This window comes from Mandrillus leucophaeus, unplaced genomic scaffold, assembly GCF_000951045.1.
Source record: "Mandrillus leucophaeus isolate KB7577 unplaced genomic scaffold, Mleu.le_1.0 Scaffold296, whole genome shotgun sequence".
NCBI lineage: Eukaryota > Metazoa > Chordata > Mammalia > Primates > Cercopithecidae > Mandrillus > Mandrillus leucophaeus.
Window position 1 is genome coordinate 2,398,772 of NW_012103098.1, and position 11,670 is coordinate 2,410,441.

The 11,670-nt window shown below is 53.8% G+C and overlaps 1 protein-coding gene across 4 annotated transcripts in view; it reads right to left on the reverse strand.

Moving 5' to 3' along the window:
* Positions 1–10,978, reverse strand: part of ITIH1 (inter-alpha-trypsin inhibitor heavy chain 1) — a 14,545-nt gene extending 3,567 nt beyond the window's left edge. Inside the window, exons 1-18 of one of the 4 annotated variants that reach the window (XM_011986198.1) lie at positions 10,832–10,978; positions 10,551–10,571; positions 10,055–10,221; positions 9,516–9,620; positions 8,969–9,131; positions 8,187–8,300; positions 6,539–6,664; positions 6,337–6,453; positions 5,467–5,635; positions 5,253–5,378; positions 4,119–4,300; positions 3,365–3,550; positions 2,158–2,297; positions 1,506–1,660; positions 1,404–1,418; positions 997–1,017; positions 543–623; positions 234–347 (exon numbers count right to left, since the gene is read on the reverse strand). In XM_011986198.1, coding sequence (XP_011841588.1) covers positions 234–347; positions 543–623; positions 997–1,017; positions 1,404–1,418; positions 1,506–1,660; positions 2,158–2,297; positions 3,365–3,550; positions 4,119–4,300; positions 5,253–5,378; positions 5,467–5,635; positions 6,337–6,453; positions 6,539–6,664; positions 8,187–8,300; positions 8,969–9,131; positions 9,516–9,620; positions 10,055–10,221; positions 10,551–10,571; positions 10,832–10,948 — 2,119 coding nt within the window. In that variant the 5' untranslated portion in view covers positions 10,949–10,978. Of the gene's footprint in view, positions 1–233; positions 348–542; positions 624–996; positions 1,018–1,403; positions 1,419–1,505; positions 1,661–2,157; positions 2,298–3,364; positions 3,551–4,118; positions 4,301–5,252; positions 5,379–5,466; positions 5,636–6,336; positions 6,454–6,538; positions 6,665–8,186; positions 8,301–8,478; positions 8,652–8,968; positions 9,132–9,515; positions 9,621–9,894; positions 10,222–10,550; positions 10,572–10,831 lie in introns of those variants that run through there. The other 3 variants (XM_011986199.1, XM_011986200.1, XM_011986202.1) reach the window with 3 other exon arrangements.
* Positions 10,979–11,670: the final 692 nt, after the last annotated feature.

The following is an 11,670-nucleotide window of genomic DNA, read 5'->3' on the forward strand; positions in this document are numbered from 1 at the left end:
AAAAAAAAAAAAAAAAGTCCCCGTGTGCCTACCCCAGTCACATGCCCATGAAACTGGCCCTGTGCAGATGCAGCCAGGAGGATGGGGTGGGAAGGCAGCAGGCACAGCCCAGCCAGGTAGATGGTGCCCAGGCAGAGGGCAGTGGAGGCCTTGGCCACAGTCCTGTTTGTGGCTGAATGTTGAGGGCAGAGGAGCCCTGGCCCTGTCTGGCAGAGGCGTGATGCCCGCCATACCTGTGTTGGGGTCCTGTACCAGGCTCAGGATCACACCAGGCTCCTCGTTGATGTTGAAGCACAGGGCATCCTCTTTCTGGGGCACGTGGATGATGAAGTGAGGGTCCGTGTCCACTGGGGGCACAGCATGGAATTCGTTAGATTGGACATCGGGCAGATGGGGCTGGCCAGGGGCTGGGGTTCAGCTAGGCAGGTCCCAGAAAGAGAGAGAGACAGACAGAGAGAGAGAGAGAGAGAGAGAGAGAGAGAGAGAGCCAGGCAGGGTGGGTCCCAAACAAGTGTGTCCCTCAGACCCTTCCAAGGACTCACCACCGGTCACTCGGTCTGGCAGCTGCTGGGTACTGGAGCTGGAACGAGTAGGAGAAGGCTGCAAGGCTGACAGCACGAACGCTGATGGGAAGGGGAGTGGCATTTAGAAGCGGGGCAGCCAGGCCTTCCCTGGAGCTGCTGATCCCTCTGATGACTCTTTCGTCATTGGTGGGGTTAGCCTGAGGCCACCAAGCAGGGATGTCCACTCAACATCACATGCCCTTGATTGGCTCTCGGGACATGGGAACAGAAGCTTGGCCTGGCATGTTTAACTGGCCCCCTCTCTGTCTCCTCCCACAGGGACCTCAGGTTGGGGAGGCCAGGCTGTTCCAGGGTCTGTCCTAAGGATTCCCAGTGACAGGCAGTGAAGACAGCTAGAACGGAGGAAGAAAGCCAACTGGGTAATAATCAAGGAGGTGGAGAGATGTGAATGGCCAGGATGGCTGCCACTTACTCCTCCTGGGTCCCAGCATCTCTGTAGAAGACAAAGACATATTATTGAAGGCAGTGTCACCCACGGCGCCCCACACGAAAGGCATGCAGCTCTGTTCACAACAGGCCTGGACCTAGCCCTCCCTCTAGGGGTCTCAGCCCTCCCCTGGGGTCCTGCCTTCTCACAGACATACGCTCACACCAAGAGGGGACCGGTGGAGGCTGCTGGGGGTTCAGCCTGCACAAAAGCTCACAAAGCGTACCAGGGAGTTCGCGGTGATGTGGAGAAGGGTGGCTCAGGGGACGGAAGAACGGGAAGGAGTGGAGTCGGGGAAGAAGGATAGGGAGCTGCGTGCCTGGGGCCAGAGCACCTGCCACCTGCCCAGCCACCGAAGCCCAGAGCTGAAACTAATGCAATTTAAAACTCACCCAAAGGTGGAGAATCTGGAAGGGAGGGAAAGAGAAAAGAATTAAAGCCCCAGAGGTTTTTGGCCCACGGCCTCCCCCTCTGCAGCCCCCTGCAGCCTATACCCTCTGAGGGCTTGTCGATGATGGGCTTCAGGCCGTCCTGATCCGCCATGCCCCTGATGCTCATGGAGGTCAGCGGGGTCACAAACCCATAGTCCAGCGACATCCGCAGGGCCTGGGATGACAGGTTGGCCCTCTCCTCCCCGTCCACCTTCATCCTGCATTCAAGACAGAGGCTGGCTCCAAGCCCTGACTTGCACGGCCCTCATCCTTTCACCTATCCATTCACTCAATCATTCATTCATTCATTCGACACATATGTATTAAGCCCCCATGGTATCCTGTGTAGTAGCTACGTCTTCAGGGGCCTCCAGGTTTAATGATTTCTTACAGAGATCACTTGGAGATTTGGTGGGGTTGAGGGGTATGCCTCAGAGATATGCAGAGAAGTGAACAGCTGTGAGATCCGGGTCAAGAGGTCTAACCTCCCTGAGCCTCCCTGTGCTGACTGAGGGTAAATAGCAGGCTGCCTTGTGCCCTGGTGGGCCCACCCGGACTGTTGACTGACTGGTTGATATTAACTCAGTGAGCCAAGCAGAAGAAGAAAGTAAATCTGACCTACCTGCCCGAGAACCACCCCTCCTCTGCTCACCTGCAAAGGGTGAGGGGACTCTGGGTCGGCAGTGCCCACCTGGGGCAGCTGCAGGGGCCCTACCGCTTGGCCAGCAGCTCCTGGATGGTGAGGTAGGCCCAGAGGCGCTCGACGTGGTTCTCCAGCATGTGGCCACGCTCTCGGAGCAGTTTCTTCATCTCCTCCTCATCCACTAGGCAGGTTGTACTGAATTCTTGTCCCTCCTGAGAGTTGAGGTACAGAGAGGGGCAGTGCACCATGATGAGCATGGCCCCTGGCTAGTGCTCAGGGCTCTGAGGGGCCCATTTCATCTGGTCTCTGCAGCTTCGTCCTCAGCATCACCTGCTTTCCTGAGCCTGTTCACCTCATCCTATTCGTTCATTCTTGCCAAGCACCCTCTGCGAGCCAGGCTTGGCCCGGATCCTAGGGATCCCATGGAATGGGAGAACTAGGCCCTGCCTTGTGGAGTTTCTCTGGGGGAGGCCAATAAGCACCCAGCTGTTTCCACTATGACCCACTCCAAATGCCCACCAAGTTCTAGGCAGGCTGCACCATTCAACTTGCCACGGCACACAAATGTGCCTCCTCCATCCAGCTACATTAACTGTGGCACCACTTCCCAAGGGCATCCTATGCACCAGCTGCTGCCTACGGGTATTATATGGATTATTCCATTTGCTCCACACAATGCTCTGGTGCAGTATGGTACAGAAAAGGAAACTGAGGCCTAGAGAACTGGACCCCTTGCCCAAGGATGCCCAGTTGGTCAGGGTGGCACCAGGGTCCAGCTCAACTCTCCTTACTCAAAGCCTGAGTTTCTGAACCTTCGACCACACTGTAGGGCATTGTCTGTGTTCTGGAGGGCAGGGTCCAGGTCTCACATACCTGTCCCCACCACACACAGGTGCACATACACACATGCACTGCACCATGGCACAAAACCTGGCACACAGTAGGTGTTCAGGAAATGGTTATCAAATGAGAAGGGAGAGGTTGGTTTCTTGTTCTTTTGCACCTTGGGATGAATGATGCGAAAAATAACAATTGGTCACTGGGGGCCAAGGGACTGCAACGGATCAAGGCCATATTGGCCCCATTCCAGCCAATCCAGCCCCCAGGATGCCTGTGTGGAGGGATGTTCAGGCCTGGGGTGTATGTGGCATGATGGGGGTGAGGGCACTACTCTGGGGAAAGAGAGGCCTCTGGGGGTTGGCAGGAATGGGGAACAGTGTGGGTTTGGAGCCTCTAGGGTGCTGCCTGGCCTCTCCACCCTCCATGGCCCACCATTTACCCCATGGGCCCGCACATCCGCCTTGAAGCTGCTCTGTTTGTTGTCAGCAATGCGCCCGGCCACCACAATCTCTGAGCCTTCGTAGTACTGTTTATGGCGGTTCTGGGTCAGGGCCAAGACAGCATCCTGGGGGTACTGCAAATCCACATCCACCAGCAGGGGTTTGGCTACCTGGCTGTAGAAACCCTGCAGGGATAGAGGTTGCTGCCTTAGAGCTGAGCATCCTGGGCCCCTGATGGGAACCCTGCCCACAAAGTGGAGTGTTGGGAATTCCCAAGTTAGAGAAGAAATCTGAGGGTCCGAGAGGTCAAGTAGCTGGCTCGAGGTCATGCTGCTGATTTTTTTTTTTTTTTTTTTGAGACAGAGTCTCACTGTGTTGCCCAGGCTGGAGTGCAGTGGCATAATCTCAGCTCATTGCAACCTCCACCTCCTGGGCTCAACTGATTCTCCTGCCTCAGCCTCTCAAGTAGCTGAGATTACAGGCACGCACCAACACACCCGGCTAATTTTTGTATTTTTAGTAGAGACGAGGTTTCACCATGTTGGCCAGGCTGGTCTCGAACTCCTGATCCACCCACCTCGGCCTCCCAAAGTGCTGGGATTACAGGCTTGAGCCACCACGCCTGGCCCATGCAGCTGATTTGACCTCTATGCCAGAACTTTATCTGCTCATCTAGGCTGATGGGCAAATGGCCACCAGGGCTGGGGTCCCTATGGCATGCCATTGGAGGTACAGGGGGTTGTGAGGGGAGACCTGCAGCTGCTGGGTGGCATCACGGTCCTCGTAGATTCTCTGGGCCCGTCCGTTGTTCTCCATGGACATGACCTCCAGAAAGTTAAAGTCCACATTGTGGCCGAAACCCAGGTTGTAGAGCGGGAACCTGCCCCGGATGGCGTTGCGGACGTTCTTGAGGATTTGGGAACGGTCGGTCACCCCTGCAGCCACACACCTGGGTAGTGATGGGATGCTGGCCCACAGGCATGTGGGGCATGAGGGGGCTCTGGGGAACACTCCCTGGGGCTCAAGGCTTCCATCTCAGAGCATCTCCAGTCTCCCGGGCGTCCTGAGACAGCACCTCCTCCTTGCTCTCCTGGGAGACTGCAGCAGCTACCAACAGCTCCTCACAGGCCCCGCCCATCTAGGTAGGTCCATCAGCAGCAGGTCTGATTCTGCTCGAAACCCTGCCATGGCTCCTTTGCCACGGCCTGCGAGACCCTGCTGACCTTCCCACCCTTGTTTCACCCCGTTCTGCACAGGCCCACAGTTCCCGGGCAGGCTATGCCAGTGCACACACCCCTTTTATGACTTAAGCTGCCCCTTCTGCCTAGGATTCCTTCCTGACACTCTCTCCTCTTTCTAGACTGAGCTCAGGAGTCACCTCCTCCAGGAGGCCCTCCCAGACATCCCCCAGGGTCAAGTGTCCCTTGTCTATGGTTCCACAGCCCCAAGCACCCTGTTCTTTCAGGGCCCTCAGTATCTACTCCTGGATCTCCCTCCCCGAGTAGGTCCTGGGCTCTTTGAGGGCAGAGATATGTCTTGTTCCCTTGGTATTTTAGTCCCTAGCCCCAAGCTTAGCACACAGTAGGCAATAAATAAATAGTTCATTAAACCGTAAACAGAAGCGTGGAATCCTGCCCATCCTCCAGGGACTCGTACAGACCTGTGTCACTTAGAAACATCTCCAATTTCTCAACTCACAGAACAGAAGTACACCATGGAGCTCCCACAGACTTTGTGGTCTGAATTGTGTTTTTAGACCAGTGCTTGACTTTGCTCTGAGCCTTTCTACCCCCTGATGGCATCTCCAATGGTTGGGTTTCCAACTTCAGCTTGCATGTCTCAGGTGACAAGATCACCACCTCCCAAGGCAGCCCCCAAGGTGCTTACCCTCTGTGGGATCGCCGTCTGTCAACATGATGAGAATTGAGGCATGGTTGCTGAGTTCTGGGAGGCTTTCCTGAACTTGGTTCAAGATCTCAATTCCCTGGAGCAAACCTCCATTCAGGTTTGTGGCTGCAAAGAAGAGAAAGCAGACCAGTGTATGCCCTCATTCTGAAGGGACAGAGGTGACATCAAGGTGGCCTGAGACCCCCACCCTTACCCTCATCCAGGGAAAAGCGCCGCACAAAGTCTTTAGCCGCTTGTAGGTTGGCCTCAGATGCTTGCACCAGTGAGCCCTTCCATGATTGCACTCGAGACCCAAAAAGAACCAGATCAAAGTAGTCCCCTGGCTGCATGTCCCCCAGAATTTTAAGGAGTGCCTCCTTGGTCTGCAAGGACAGAACAGTCAGTAGACGGACAGGGCCCCAGGGTTGTCCCAGGACAGCACCTTCCATCAACTCCAATACCCGTTTCAGAGATCCACAGAGTGGACAAGCAGGAGGAGATAGGACAACCAGGTGACCCCGAGACAGGAGCATCCTGCCGGGCCTTGGGGTGGATGAGGGGGGGTGGAGAAGGCAAAGGAACCCAGGATGGGGAAAGAAATGATCAGGAGTTCTGGAGGGGCAGGATAAAGAGAAAGGACCCCAGGGGTTGTGCTTCTAGAATACTCCTTGTCCAGCCATGTCTACTGCACCATGGAGAGAGCACTCCAAACCCTGTGGGTGGAGAGCTATTCCCTGCTATAAGATGCCTCCCTACGGACCACCATAATTACCCCCAGCACTTGTAGTGCACAGGTTTCCTCTTCTAAGCACTTCCCCAGGGGGTAACTCCATGACCCTGTGGACACCATTGTCAGTCCCATTTTTCGCCATTGAGGAGAGGTGAATGCATTTTCTCACGACTGCACAGTGAGGAAGTGATGCTGATTCTGGAGATGCTAACCACTGGGATTTCCTGTTAAATCACCCTGCCTCTGACCAGGAGGATAAATCCCAAACCAGACTCTGGCAGCAAAACTGGCATGCGGTGAGCAAAGGGGCTGCGGAAGCTTCTGCTGGGTGCGCTGTTTCAAGCTGCAGCCTACCTGCTTCACTTTCTGGCCTCTCATGGAGCCACTGATGTCAATCACAAAAACCACATTCTTGTTCATGTTTGTCAGGTTTTGGGGGGCGAAGAAGTGGGCAAAGTGGTTATTGGCCACCTGAAATAGAGAAGAACAAGTGAGGCCACTCTCACAGCACCCCTTGCCCATCCTCTAGGTGCTCAACCAGAAGCTCAGGGCTTACCAGGAGGTCACAGATCTTGTCTCGACTGACATCATAGGTCACCTTGAAATGCCCGTTCAGTAAGGATGTAGAGCATGTGGGGCAGGACTGCTGCTGGCTCACAGTGGGACGGAACAGCACGTGACCCTGGAATCGTCAAGAGTCTGAGCCATTACTGGTTTGTGTAACCACAAACAGGATGTTTGCAAAGACAACATAAGAAGGGGTGTGTGTGTGTGTGTGTGTTTGCACGGGCACAGAAACGAGTTTGGTGGGCCACTCACTCACTTAGCTGTTGAGAGCACACACCTGTAGGTGGTGGGAGAGCTGACCCATTCCCTTGCTTATACTCTTCTGAATCATTGGGGTTTTCTACAATGGACATCATCACTTTGGGTATATAAATAAGAACAAAATAACAGTAATGTGATAGCATGGGAGACATCTGTCAACTCAAACTGTTGACATCTGTCAACTCATCTGTCAACACTACAATACTGTGCTGGGAAATAAAAGCTGCCCAGGTTGACAAAGAACAGAGACTGGAAGGAAGGGTCCAGGATGGAAGCTGAGGTCTGGTTGGAGTTGGTGATGTGCTTGGGGAAGCTGGTGAGGGTTTTTTCAATACTTTCTATATTCCTGGACTTCATACATTTTTCTATAAAGAAATTTTTGTTTGTTATAAAAGTAAGATAAGCTCATCAAAAAGAAGCAGAAGCAAAAGGAAGAAGCAGCAGCAGAGAAGAAGAAGAAGAGGAAGAAGAGAAGCAGCAGTGAAGAAGACTACAAGAAGAAGAAGAAGAAGAAGAAGAGAAACAGCAGCAGCAAAGAAGAAGAAGAAGAAGAAGAAGAGGAGGAGGAGAGGAGGAGGAGGAGGTGGAAGAAGAGGAGAGAAAGGAAGGAAGATAAAATAGAACCTTGAAAAATTCTTGGGAAGAAAAGAACCCATCCCTTTGTTCCCCCACAGAAAGCAAGCATGTTTGCTAACACTCTGAGGTGTCATATTTTGTTTAAAAGGAAGCCTCTCTAAACTGTAAGAAGCACTTCTTTTAAATGAGCTGTGGTGCAGGCTCTACATAAGTGGGAACTAAAGGGTTTGTTCCCGGCTCGGGTTAGGGGCAAGTCAGGAAGCAGGGCACTGCCCATCCATACAACACACTCCTCCAGGAACCTGGGGTGGGGGCGAGCCGGGGCTTCTGGGATTCCTGCAAATGGTGGCAAGCGACAAGTCGTTCGGTAGGCCAAAGGTCTTTCCAAACTTACGTTTTCCAAGAAACCTGAAGCTTGGAGTCCTAACCACACCAGCATATGAGGTTTACTTATGTGCTGGATGTTTCCCCGAATGCTCTCCCATGGGCGTGAGGCAGGCAAAGAGGGCACTGAGGCCCAAGCAAGACAGCGACTCACCCTGGACCATACAGCCAGTGTGTGGTGGAGCTGGAGCTGGCTCCTTCCCCACCTCAGCATGCAGGATTTTGCTAAATTGCCCTGAGAACCAGGATTGCTGAGTTCTCCTAGGCACCAATCACATGACACCAGCCTCTCTCATCCTGAGGGCAGACCACAGCCCCTGCCTGGTTTCTCGGCTAAGGCTGGACATTCCATAAGGGGTGGGCAGGCTGAGAAGTCCCCAAATGGCCCACCACCACCCCTTTGCCATCCCATGTACCTTTTTTCCTGAGAAGGACTTCTTGATAGTTTGGGCTGCCAGTTCCTTGGGCAGGAAAGAGGCCTGGGCATCCAGCTTGCTGATCCCCTGGGGCTCGAAGATGTCCACATCGATCTGCACCATTGAAGCAAATTCTTTTTTTTTTTTTTTTTAAGATGGGATCTTGCTTTGTTGCCCAGGCTGGCCTCAAACTCCTGGGCTCAAGCCATCCTCCTGCCTCAGCCTCCCTCGTAGCTGGGATTATGGGCTCACACCACACCGAAGCAAATTCTCTACCAGGACTCCTACTCACCAAGTCTCAGCCAAGAGCCAACATGTGTCCTGGCCACCTACTGTGTGCAGCACCCACCCAGCCCTGATCACAGGGCCTGGTACTCAGTAGGCACTCCAAAGATATTGACCAAATGAAGGTGTACATGCCTGCATCCCTCAACTTAGCCACTACTTAGGTGCCAGCAATAATTCCAGGCCCTCAGGCTGCGCCTCTGGTTTACAAAATTACCTGGACATTCAGTACTTCTTGTGATCCCTGTGGTGGTCCTGGGACCCACAGTAATCCCCCATTTAGCAGATGAGCAAACCGAAGCTCAGAGATAAAGAGGAAGTTAGAGAGTTCAGGGAGTTCCCTGCCCAAGAAGAGCACATCAGAGTTCACCCTGAGGAGTTAATTCCTGTTCCTGTATTCTCAGGCCTGGGTGACACATGGTGGGTGCTCAACCAGTGTTGGGAGCCATGATGACAGAGAGAGGGGCAGGAGCCCTGCCCTGGGACCTGTGATCTACCTCAAAATGATGCACCAGCTGCTTAGGCTTGACTTTGATGACAATTTCATACTGCTTAAGCTTTCTCTTCAGCACTTCCTCATAGGTCAGCTGAAACGTGACCTTGCTCTGGGGATTGACGGTGAGGTGGATGGTGAATTGCTCCATAGTTCTCCCCGAGGCCCTGGATGTGCCACCACAGGCAACAGCAGACAGACAGAGGGTAAATGACATGTGAGTCCTTGTCACTTAACATGTGGCCCTCAGAATTTATTTCTCTTAGATGAGTGCTGCTCCCAGGTTTCCTTGGACCTCACAAATGTGTCAGCTGGCTGGTCAGGGTCAGGGCCTAAGATGGGGGGCCCACTTCTTCCAGTGGCAGATCTGGGAAAAGGGCAACTGCACAGCAGCCTGTTCAGTGCACTGTGCTGGCATCTGGGTTTGAGCTGTTTGCTCACCCTTCCATCATCCTGGGCTGTTCTCCACCAAAGCCACCTTGCAGCTGTCAGCTCTGTCCTGGCTGGGGAGGGCAACCCTAGAGATGAGACCAGCAGGGCCCAGAACTCACCTGACAAGGCCGGCATTCTCTCCTGAGATAGCTGCTTTCCGGTACTGCTTCCACGCAGTCACCTTGTCCTTTATGTCTCCAATAAATGCGTTTCCATCTGCCGTACTGCAGAGAGGGGAGGACACCCTCAGGAAAGATGAGCCTCCTGACCATACAGGTCCTGAGAGGGCCTGTCCATGTGAGCCCTTGGATAAGGACACCTCCTGACTGGCCTTCCACTGCCCATGGTGGAGCTCAGGGGTCCATGGGCAATGAGGTGAGCAACCCAGGTCAGAGGCCAGCAAGAAGCCTCAGACGCTGACCTTGGCTCCTTGGGTTCTAGCCTGAAACATGCTGTATGGGCCCCAGTTTGCCTCCAAGATGGGAGCCAAACACAGACCTAAAGGGCTTCTTCCTCCTCTCAGAGCCAGGGGTGGTCTGTGGCCCTTCTAGAATGAGGAGATGCTCTGCGCTATCTGGCCACTCCGATCCTTGTTCTTAGGCTGGGACTAGTAAGCGGCATCCCTGGGAGAGGGCACGGGAGTTGGGCAGGCACGCACATGGCAAAGTCACTGATGAAGGCTGTCTTGGGGATTTCCACGTCGAAGGCCACTTCCCTGGCTTCATTGGCAGTGTTGACCACTTGGCTGGTGACAACATAGTGGGCAAAGCGAGAGGTGACTTTGCAGTTGACTTTCAAACTCCGGATGAACACGCCATCGACAGCCTAAAGTGAGACATGAAGGAGCTGTGGACCGAGACAGAGCCTCTGTTGGTGAGGTGCTTCCTGTGGTATGGGGGCTTGGCACTCAGCTCCAGTGCATGGTGCCCAGATGCCAGAAGAACAGATCAGACCTCCCAGGAAGACCCCTGCTCTCTGGCTGAGACTGTGCTGTGGAGCATGAGGTGAGATGGGAACAAGTCCCCATTTCTAGGACCCTGGAGAGTACCCCTTGCCTATGGCCCTGACAGAGGGGTCCACCCCTGAGGGGTTGGGAAAAGCAAGCATGTAAAAAGGGCTCCGTCACAGACCCCTTTGCCAGGACTCTTACTCACGGTGTCCACAGCCTGTCGCTTCTGCAAAACAAAATCAGGGTCAAGTGTGAGAGGAAAACTCAGGAGACTGCAGCCTCAGTTCAAGGGTAGGAGTGGAATGTAGCCTGTGTCCTCTGCCCCTTAGCCTCACCTCCTCGGTGCTGCTGGGAGGTCACCTCTCCACTCAGAAGTGGTGGAGGTGGTGGGGTGGCCCTGGCCCTTGGAGTGGGGGTCTTGTGTCCCGCCCGGGGCCTCATCCAGGTTCAGCTGCCTATTTCTGCCCTGTGGGTTTAGCCACATACCTCGCTGCTCTTGGACCTGCCTGTAGCTGAGCCCAGGGCAGGCATGGCCTGCAGGACGAGGAGAGACACCAGGTACACGCACAACAGCAGTCCCCGAAGCCCCATGGCACCATCCATGCTCTAAGGCTCCCGCTGCCCTGTCACCTCACTCAGACCAGTAATCAATACAGTGCTGGATAAACATGGATTAAACATTAGACAAGGTGCAGGCAAATATTAATGACAAAAACTGCAATGACTTTTGCACCAACCTAACACAATTTGAGGAATCAAAATTTGGCAGTGGAAGCTTTTTGCGTGGGGTGGGGTTACCAGCTCTGGGCGGTGTAAACTCCTGATGGGGCTCCAGACCGTGTCCCTCTGTGTAGAACTGCACTTAGCCTATGTGAACTCTGAGGACCCCTGGATGGCTCATCTCTTCCTCGAGCTGGCACAGGGCAGCACCAGTGACACAGTGACACGTCACAAGAAGCAACAGTTAAAAATGGATTTCTAAACTTCATTAGGCTTTACTTTTTTTTTTTGAGATGGAGTTTTGGTCTTGAGTGCTAGAGTGCAATGGCAGGATCTCGGCTCACTGCAACCTTCGCCTCCTGGGTTCAAGTGATTCTCCTGCCTCAGCCTCCCAAGTATCTGGGATTACAGGTGCGCACCACCATACCCAGCTAATTTTTGTATTTTTAGGAGACAGGGTTTCACCACATTGGCCAGGCTGGTCTTGAACTCCTGAACCTCAGGTGATCTGCCCATCTCAGCCTCCCAAAGTGCTGGGATTACAGGAGTGAGCTACTGCGCCCAGCCAGGCTTTACTTTCAAAATTCCTTTTTTTTTTTTTTTTG